The 10,253-nt window shown below is 39.5% G+C and overlaps 1 protein-coding gene across 5 annotated transcripts in view; it reads left to right on the forward strand.

Moving 5' to 3' along the window:
* FRS2 (fibroblast growth factor receptor substrate 2) overlaps nt 1-9,838 on the forward strand; it is a 36,058-nt gene extending 26,220 nt beyond the window's left edge. For 4 of the 5 annotated variants that reach the window (XM_072146690.1, XM_072146689.1, XM_072146691.1 and 1 more), the window contains 5 exons: nt 241-332; nt 2,085-2,271; nt 5,453-5,608; nt 6,226-6,389; nt 7,103-9,838. In XM_072146690.1, coding sequence (XP_072002791.1) covers nt 267-332; nt 2,085-2,271; nt 5,453-5,608; nt 6,226-6,389; nt 7,103-8,059 — 1,530 coding nt within the window. In that variant the 5' untranslated portion in view covers nt 241-266 and the 3' untranslated portion in view covers nt 8,060-9,838. Of the gene's footprint in view, nt 1-240; nt 333-2,084; nt 2,272-4,313; nt 4,364-5,452; nt 5,609-6,225; nt 6,390-7,102 lie in introns of those variants that run through there. The other variant, XM_072146692.1, reaches the window with a different exon arrangement.
* The last annotated feature ends 415 nt before the right edge of the window (nt 9,839-10,253 follow it).

Below are 10,253 nucleotides of genomic sequence, written 5' to 3' on the forward strand. Positions count from 1 at the left end.
GAAACTGAGCTCTGTCCGTCCCTAGATGCTGATATTTATGCAGTAGCAAAATGTGGCAAATATAAGGAAAAAAGTAAGATTTCCTGGAGTAAAATGTAACTTTTTCCTTATTATTTGCTAACTGTGTTTTTATTTTAAAGTAAAAAAAAATATTTGAATATATTAAATATATTGAAAATATTGAATGTGTAAGAAAAATGGCATAACCTGTAATAATGATTTTCTTCCTTGTCTCCCTAGTGATCCCATGGTCTTCTAAAGAAGCAATGGGTAGCTGTTGTAGCTGTCCAGATAAAGAAACTATACCAGATAACCACCAAAACAGGTTTAAGGTAACGCCACATTTACATCTCCTCTTGTGGCACCCCTGACTGAAAATAGTTGATGTCTGAAATCAAATCGACACTCTGTATGTTTCAGTTTAGAATCAATTCACATTTCAGTTATTGTTTACCATGACCAGATATAATGTAGAGGTCTGCACTTGTTCTGTTTGTTCAACCACTTATGGTTTTTGTTTGCAATAACTGATGCAAAAACAGAGGTCCAACTCCATTCTAATATTGGCAGGTCCCAGTTGAATCATAGCCAGTACATTTCTAGATATGTAACATATATCTAGTTAACATAGAGACGTTTCTCTAGCTTGTAAAAATAATCTTTAAAGGAAATACTACCACTGGCCCCAGGTAGTTTTTAGTTAATCGGACTTACATGCCGATGGAATAATCATGAAACAGGATCTTCTCTTCAGTAACACTGAAAATCGATTTATAAAAATATGGAAATCAAGCTTGGGCGCTCCTGTGAGCATCATCCAAGCTGCTTGCCGTTCCGTCGACTTCACTAGGTCCTTGGGCAGGAGCATGGGAGGAAGAGTACCAACTTGTCGTTTGTCAGCTTATTCAAGCCTCTGGCGTTATATTTCCTCCCTCCTAACTTCTACCAGAGACCTTGTGATATCAGGCAGTAGGAGGCAATAAGCGGCAGCAGAGGGGTAAGTTATTATAAGCCGATGGAGCTCCAAGCAGCTTGGATGATGCTTGCAGGATTGACAAAGCTTAATTGACATATTTTTACGTTATATTTTGATGGGTACATCAAAATAGTTAGGGGTGTGCAACTGTCTCGGAATCCAACCTCAATAACGTCAAAGAAATAATACTTTGCTTCACTTGGGTATGATGCAATAAAGATGTGTTTTTTATTGACAAGGCAGTGTATCAGAAATGGTTGTTTTGGGCCTTTGTTAACACACTGTGACGTGTGTCCAATGTATGGAACACATAGTCATACCTAGTCAATGTATGGAACACTTGGTCATACACTATGCATTCCATACACTGGACACACATCACAGTGTGTTGACAAAGGCCCAGTGGGCCGAAACATTCATTATTGATGCACTACCTTTTCAATAAAAAAAAACATATCTTTATTGCATCATACCCAAGTGAATCAGTTTGTTATTTCTTTTACATATTTTTATAAGTTGATTATCTCCAGATTTTCAGGGGTTTTTTTTAGCATTACTGAGGAAAAGATCCTGTTTCGGGATCTTACTATTGGCATGTAAATCTGATTAGCTAAAATCTACCTGGGGCCAGTGGTAGATTTCCTTTAAGATGTTAATGAAATCATGTCGAAATAGATATTTATATCCTTTTTGTTATGTGATAAAAAAACTATTATGGCTCCCATTGTGAGCTGTCATGGGGTTGTTTATTGTCATTTTTTTAATGCAAATTTACTTTTTTATTGCAAGTAAACAGTGCTTAATAAAAAAAAAATTGCAGTCATTTTGGTAAAAAAAAAGTGTTTACACCACAACACATAAGAACCCCCAACACATTAGTCTCTTTATAAAGCTATAATGGCTTGTATGAGCTGGCGAAGGAAAATGCCTGCAGGAGGTAAATGATTTGCTTCCGTAATGTTGTAGAAATGGGTTAATCGGGGAAATATTGGCGAATGCACCAGTGCTACAATGCATGCTGGGCCCTGCCAGATGATTGAGGCAGGTTCTGACATGTGGTGAATTTAGGCAGAGCTAATGCCTCTTTGTTGTTTCTTGGTTTCCACAGGTTATTAATGTGGATGATGATGGTAATGAACTGGGCACTGGCGTAATGGAGCTAACAGAAAATGAGCTCATCTTGTATACACGGAAGCGGGACTCTGTTAAATGGCCTTACCTTTGCCTGCGTCGATATGGATATGATTCCAATCTTTTCTCTTTTGAAAGTGGACGGCGCTGTCAGACTGGACAAGGTTAGTGATGGGCTGAAGAGTTCTCAACAAGAATTATTCTACATTAAATCCATTATTCTGACAGGATTCCATAGTTCTGTTATAATTTTGTAAATGAAAAATAATAAAGTGCCAATCTAGTCAAAGGGCTGGACAGTCATGCTATGCTGGTGTTTATACATTGACAGTCTCCAGCTCTCCTAGAATGATCCCTAGAATGGATTAGGCATTGTATTAGATATTAGGAAGTGCTTTCTCCAGCAATGCAGTTTGCTTTTTTCATTTACACTGTGCCAAACCCTAATGGCAAAGCATCAGAACGGTGTGAGGAGTTCCTATATTGCCACTGCAGGAAAATGGAAGCCACAATTTATCCATATATAAAAACGTTATTTAATTTGTAATTATGATTTTAGACTTTCTGCACACAGGACGTGCTGTTATATGAGACATAGACAGCGATACTGCGGACTGTATTCTGCGTGTCACCGGTGTGTCAGTGACGCTCATGCACTGGTGACAAGTAAAGAGAACTGTACAGGCCACAGTATGGGCAAGGGGTTGGACCTGCTGTATCTTTTCAGTTTTGGGCGGTCTGCTCATTCAGGGCGCTGTGATATCCAAAGAGCCTTTAGAAGTGAATGGGGACACTAGCACATTTTCGTAGTGTGTGTGAACCCAATCCTTACAGCACCGATTGGACAAATGATCCAGTAGATCAGAGGTCGCCCTAAATACCGGGTGGTGCGCGGGCATGGGTGTTATACATGGTGAAGGGGATAGACATTATACAGTGGGATAGATGCTGGTTTTACAAAAACCATATACCGTACAACAGCTGACACAAACTTTTATTCCTACATCAAACATGTGAATAAACATGACATCACACATGCACACATAGCACAGTACACAGAAACATCAGACACATTTCCTATGCATACTTCTCAGTGTTGTTTCTGATGTAGATGAGGCCACTGACTACAGGGCTGAGTAGCAGCCTCTCCAGGCATCCCACGCTTCCCTGCTCCTTCCCGCACCTTTTCCGATTGATGTAGCAGAGCACAGTACACACAAGCAGGGAAAGAGCTGCTACAGCAACACATATATCAGCAGGAAGCTTCTCCCTCAGATGTGGCTGATGTTGCTGAGTGCCGAAGCCCCTGTCCTCTCAGTACTGGCTGCCTACTGCATCAATGGGGCACATTTACTTATCCGGTCCCTGCACGATCCCTGATCTGGACTGTCCGACGAGGATGAACTCTGCCGCGATTCACTACAAGTGTGCGCCCGATATCCTGCATGTGTCGCTTCCCCGCTCAGGTCCGCCGGAGTTCACCTTCTTCCTCCTGGTGCATGTAAGCGCTTGGCTTGCGACACAAATCTAAATGTTAAATCCCGCGGTTAGTTCGGCCCGCCCCCCGATTTCTGTTGAAAGCCGGCGCCGATGCGCCAAAATACGATCGCGTGCGACACAATCCCGGAAAAGTCGGAAAACCTGATGAAAATGCGGCTGTTGGACCCTTCGTAAATAAGCCCCAATGTCTCCACTGCTTTAGGTCATGTGATTGGAGCCTGTAGCTGAGCTCTGATCACATGGCCTATATCGGGTGGGTTGCTATAGCAGTAGAGACACATGAAGAGGTTGCAGCTCCCGGTGCGGACATAGGCTATTTTGAAGGGGTAAAACTGCCTCTACATGTGTCAGAGATGGTTGTAGAGGTGTGAACGCGGTATTTGCTGTAGATATTATGTCATTCCATATGGAACCTTTTTTTTTTTTTTTAAATTTAGTAATTTAGGTAATTGGATACATTTGCTGTCAATGGACAGTGACCAATGGAACTAAGAGTAAGGCCTAATAAAACCGGGTTTTTGTTTTGTTTTTGTTGTTTTGTTATCGAGCTATAATATCATGGTAAACATACAAAACAATCCAAGTCTTAAGAAATAAAGATCTAGCTTCTTAAATAACACTCTGCATCAGTCACGGCAATTACTGTTCCACCCATAAAACAACATCAGTAATGTAAATATTAATTTTAACTTAATGCTTGCAAAAGGAAGAGCAATCCAATGCTGGGACATCACTTGGTAGTCTTTGCTGGTACTGGTAAGTTGGGCTCCCTCTGCTGTCCAGAGAGGCAATGTGCAAAATGCCTCCTTCGTACTGTCTGTCTTTTCCTATCCCATTGTTCCTAGAGGCCTGTACAAAGACAGGGTCAGATGCTTTTTTTCCCCCCTTTTTAAAGATGCATAATTGAGGTGTTTTTGTTTTGGGGGGGGTTGGGGACATTCTTTGACAAATTGTGTGGTGTTTCCATATTGGGACACAATAAAAAGTCATCTGGTCCCTTAAAATGAGGTAACTACAACCTGAAATGAACAACACATAACAGATTCCACCGCCTCATTATTTATTTGACAAAAATGAAGCCAAAATGGAAAAGCAGTGTGTGAAAAATGCTGCACAATATCTTGTATAACCACCATTATAAGCATTTATTTAAAGGATTGGGCCACAAAAATTTATTAAGGTAAGTACAAGATGCTAATATAGTCACTCATATTGTACTTGTCCTGGTAAAGTCTGTGATGAGCTGCAGGACACGTGACATACAGAGAGCAGAATTTGGGACTGCTTGTCCTACTTCCTTTCAGCAAATGTAGGGGGACGTGCAGACACTATTGATAACCATTCCCTTCTCATTGCTAAGAGCAATGCCCCTAAAAACGCTGGTGAAAGAAAGGAATGTCTGTACGCCCTCTCCATACACCAGAAGGAAACGGGACACAGGGTGTCACAGGCAGTCCTGAGTACTACTACAGGTGGGACACCTGATGTATAACTTGTACAACAGATTTCACATGAATGCCCAAATGTCTCACAAGTGACAAAATTATCACAAAATTAAGTCTAGTAATAACTTGACTCATTTCATTTAAAAAAGCTTCACAATAGTAACAGTAAAGCAATCAGATTGTACTTCATTGATTACACACTGCTCCTACATGTTGGCTTCATTATTGATAAATAAACAAATCCCCCTCAATCCTCATGGTAGTTTTTGCATCCTCCTGTATTTTACAGCCTGTACCTTGTGTTAGTGGTTTTCTGATGCAGGAAAGTTTAGTGTTTTTTTTTTATTTTCCGCTTTTCACTTTTAAATTAATGCTTGGTTGTGTTTTTTTTTATTTTAAGGAATATTTGCTTTTAAATGTGCTCGAGCTGAAGAGCTATTCAATATGTTGCAAGAAATCATGCAAAACAATAGTATAAGTGTTGTGGAAGAGCCCGTGGTTGAAAGAAATCCTCAGACAGAGCTGGACGTGCCAAGAACCCCACGCACTCCGACAAGTAGGTTTTCTTTTCACTAACATCTGACCTGGGTAAAATGCTCCCATCATTCAGAAGGATTTATCCATCATTTTATCCATATTGTTTAGACACCCAATTGTGCTGCATTTGTAAACTACTAGCTTTTATCTCCTTTCTGAAATGTGGACATAGAGTAAGCTGGGTTGGGGAAAGAAGCCACTGCTAGACACCTTGCCGGACAAGCAGATTATTTACCTTTAGAGCAAATGGGTCGCACATGGACCATCAGGGAAAACTCCTACACATTAACTATGTGGTCAGTTTGCCTTTGGCTTTCCGTCCACGTGCCCAGTTACATGTCTTGTAGTGAGCCACGCTACAGTCACAGCACTGCTGTACTGGTATAATCTGTGATATTGGTAGAATAGTGCCTAACTATTCCAGACCTTCCTACAGTAAGTTCAGTTTTCAAGATGGACCATTGTTTTGAGAATGCATACTTTTTTCGATGGATCCTGTGAAACCGGTGTAAAGCATATGTCACATATTGATGATGCACCATTATTACTTTTTCTGTCTTTCTTATGATGTTGTATAATTGGAAGGCATACATGTATTATAATAATTCTACCAAAAACTTTTTTTTTCTCTTCTAGCCCCTGGCTTTAGTGCTACAAATGTACCCAACGGATATCCCCGTTACCCATCTTTTGGCGACGCATCTTCTCACCCATCTAGCAGACATCCATCAGTGGGCAGTACACGTCTTCCTTCTGTAGGAGAGGAGTCTACCCATCCTCTGCTTGTTCCTGAAGACCATGTAAGTTTATTCACAACTTGTGAAATGTGTGTACACATAAAAGGTTAGCAAGAAAGTTCTCCTGATGGCGTCCCTCACTCTTGTGGCACGAGTCGCCTTTTAGGCAATCATGATGATATTGATCGCTTTCATTCTGTTCTGTGGGTTTTTTTAACATCAAAACCAAGCCAGATAAGATAATGATTATGACAATATAAATATAATCAAATCTACTTCTGATTGAGTACGCTATGACCATGAGGCTGCTGTAAAGCAAGCTGACTCATAATCCTGGACAAAAAATTAAAAATTACAACTAGAAAATAAAAATTGATTAGAAAAATTGCTGATGTTAGTGATAGTTGTGTGGTTTTAACAGGATCATTAAAATTTGGTGACACATTTGCTTTATGAAACATCATTGATATATCAGATATGATCACACGAGGCATTAATCTATGTAACAGATAAAAGCTAATCTATACATTGAGTTGTAGTCCTGTATAAAGTCCTTGTCACAAGTTCAGCCAAACCCTCTTTTGATTTGGATGTTCTCAATTTGTAGATTTTACTTTTTCATGTGGGTTATTAACTTAAATGAAATGTGTGGCAGGTGTATTAAGACCTCTCCTGCATTGTGAGGTATATAGTATAGAGATATTGCCCAGGGACAACACTTACAGGCTATAATTATAATATAATATAATTTTTTTATTTATTTTGTCCCTTTTCAGGTGCACACATATGTGAACACTTCTGGTGTGCAGGAGGACCCAAGGCCAAGCGCACCAGTGCCGCTTGAACAACGTCTCTCCAATGCGGAAGGTGGTGCAGACCAAGCAGATCCCATTTCCGTTCCTGACAAAGACCCCCAAGTTATTCTAGAGCCAGAAGGTGTGAAGTTTGTTTTAGGACCAACTCCTGTTCAGAGACAATTAATGGAAAAAAAGAAACTGGAGAAACTTGAGGAGCAAGAAAGCAGTGGAAAGGGTGGCAGCAATAGCTGTCCAAACAGCACAGAGTGGGACACTGGTTATGACAGTGATGAACGCCGAGATACACCTTCAGGCAATAAGATGGTATATGAAAATGTTAATGGTTTGTCAATTCATTCGTCTGGGCCAAGAAGGGGACGTGTTCCACCGCCCATCTCAACAGATGTACAAAACGTCAATAACTCTGCCCAGAGGAGGACTGCATTAATAAATTATGAAAATTTACCATCTCTCCCTCCTGTGTGGGAGGCCCGAAAGCCAAGTAAGGAGGATGACGACTCATTAGGACCAAAGACACCATCTCTTAATGGTTTTCATAATAACCTAGACCCAATGCATAACTATGTGAACACCGAGAATGTGACTGTTCCACTAAGTGCTCACAAAATTGAGTTTTCTAGACGTCGGGACTGCACACCAACAGTTTTTAATTTCGATATTAGACGCCCAAGTTTAGAACACAGGCAGCTGAATTATATTCAAGTTGATTTAGAAGGTGGTAGTGACTCTGACAACCCTCAGACACCTAAGACCCCAACCACTCCACTCCCTCAAACTCCTACAAGACGCACAGAGCTGTATGCTGTAATAGACATTGAAAGGACTGCTGCTATGTCTAACCTGCAGAAAGCACTGCCACGTGATGACGGTACTTCTAGAAAGACTAGGCACAACAGTACCGATTTACCCATGTGAGCCTCAGTCATTTGCACCTTTTTGCATATTTCTCTTTAAAAAAAAAACACACTTAAAGGGAACCTTTCTGGCACATCTAGGACCCACAAATCGAAGTCCTACCTCATATTTTTTTTTTTTTTTTTAGTGAGATGCTCTGCATGATGATGATGAAATGAGTCAGCGGCTCCTGAGAATTCTACAATAACCCCCTACACTCAGCATTGTAAGGGACATGTTTACCAGAGGACAAGGGAGGAAGAGGTGCTGCAGCCTGACTCAATTCACAGGATCACAATGCAGAGCGGGGGGGTTCATTTTATAATTCACAGGAACCACTGACTCATTTAAATATTTAGAATGTGTGGTAGGACCTTTTGGTTTGGGGGGCCAGATGTGCCTTACAGGTTCTCTTTAAGAAAAATGCAGAAATAAAAGGATCACAGCTTAAACACTAACACGTTTTCATAGATTTAATGTTTTCCATGTGCTTTTGTCTAAAGGGAATTCATGTAGAGCAGGTACTCCTAAAATAATGGTCACTCTACAGTAGTAGAAGGTACTGTACAGCTGCGGAGCTGTATTACTTCTTATAACTATTTAATGGGTTTGCAGTGAAATGCCAGTTTTGCTCTTGACATACGCATTTGCTGACTTTTTGCATCTAGACTGTTGTCATTTGAAGTTCAGAGAAATTTTTATTTTTGGGATGTAATTTACAGTACGAATGTGTGAAGTTATATACGAGTATGTATTTTTATACTAACTTTTTATGATTCCAGAAATTTGCCAAATTTTTTGTCGCACCAGCATTTTGAACTGGGGACATTGGTACGACTGTGTTAAAGTGTGCTGGATTACAGCCTTACAACATGCTACTCCCACACTGGCATGTTGCTTTTTGCACATTAAGCACTATTCAGGCTATTTTTCCAAAAAATATCTGCCTGCATTGTACTTTCTACTGCAGGGGGTTGATTATATATGGAAAATAGTTCTGTGCGTGGGGATTTGGTGTTTTAAGTTACAATATGTCAGGGTTGCATTTATTTAATGCAGACATATATATAAATATATATACATTTTGTATAAAGGCCAAAAACTATTTCCCCTTTTTATCACATTGTATGATATTGTAAGATTATTGTATGTTCCTAATTTGCATTATAAATTTAATTTTTTTTCATACTTAAAAGTATATAAATAGTAACTTTGTATAAAGGTAGAATAGACAATTTGGAATTGTTTCCTTTTTTTTTTCTTTTCTTTTTTTTTTTTTTTTAAAGACGTTATGTAGATGTGCATTGCCAAACTTTTCATGACATTTTTTTAAAACGATACCTTAGATTTCTATGTGCACTAAACATTCCATGATACTGTCTTGAACTGTGACCCTTCTAATGCTCAGAAGTTTGTAGCATGGTAAAGGCCGGCCTGTGTTATAGCGGTGCTTACTGAAGTACACCTGACACTAAGCCATCCAATTGCTAAAGGTTGGCCACCCTCTGGTGTAACACAGTGCAATGCCACCTGCTGCTGTTTTCTCCTCTCTTTGCACTGAAGGGTTCAAGAAAAGTGATACTATGCAGAAAACATGGTTTTTAAGGAAAATAAAACTGTGCTCCATTCTGATAACTAGTGTTTAATTTAAAATTTGGTGTGCACCAGGTACTGTGTCAAGTACTGATATTGCTCATCTGATGTTCATTAAAATATATATTTTTTGATATTGACAGCATTGTCATTTCATTGGTGCCAACATCATTTTGTAGCATGGCAATAAAATACTGATTATACACAGCTTTTTTGTCACTTTTATTTATTGAAAACATTGCAAATCTGAAATGTACTTGTCAATTGTATTATGTATTCCCTTGTTAACTGGAGGGTAATATCATTGTTTGGATATGCTGACTTATACAAATATGGCCAGGTCTCATGATAGCGCTGGGACTTCCATTGTCCTGCTCTGTTAAGGGAGAAGGAACCTCCCAAGAGAGCCCAAAGAGACTGCATTGACTATAATGGAGTCTGTTAGGTTTAGTGTTGAAAATTTTGATAGGTAACTTTTAACAGAATCCCAACAGGTTCCCATAGAAGTTTTCTCATTGTTTTCTCATTTCGTTTTTATTATAAAATCCATAGGTTATGTCTTTATTAAATTAATTTAAAAAATAGCTGGCATCTTGCCAGAAGTCACAATGGGTGTTTTTTT

This window comes from Engystomops pustulosus, chromosome 4 (genome assembly GCF_040894005.1).
Source record: "Engystomops pustulosus chromosome 4, aEngPut4.maternal, whole genome shotgun sequence".
Taxonomy (NCBI): Eukaryota; Metazoa; Chordata; class Amphibia; order Anura; family Leptodactylidae; genus Engystomops; species Engystomops pustulosus.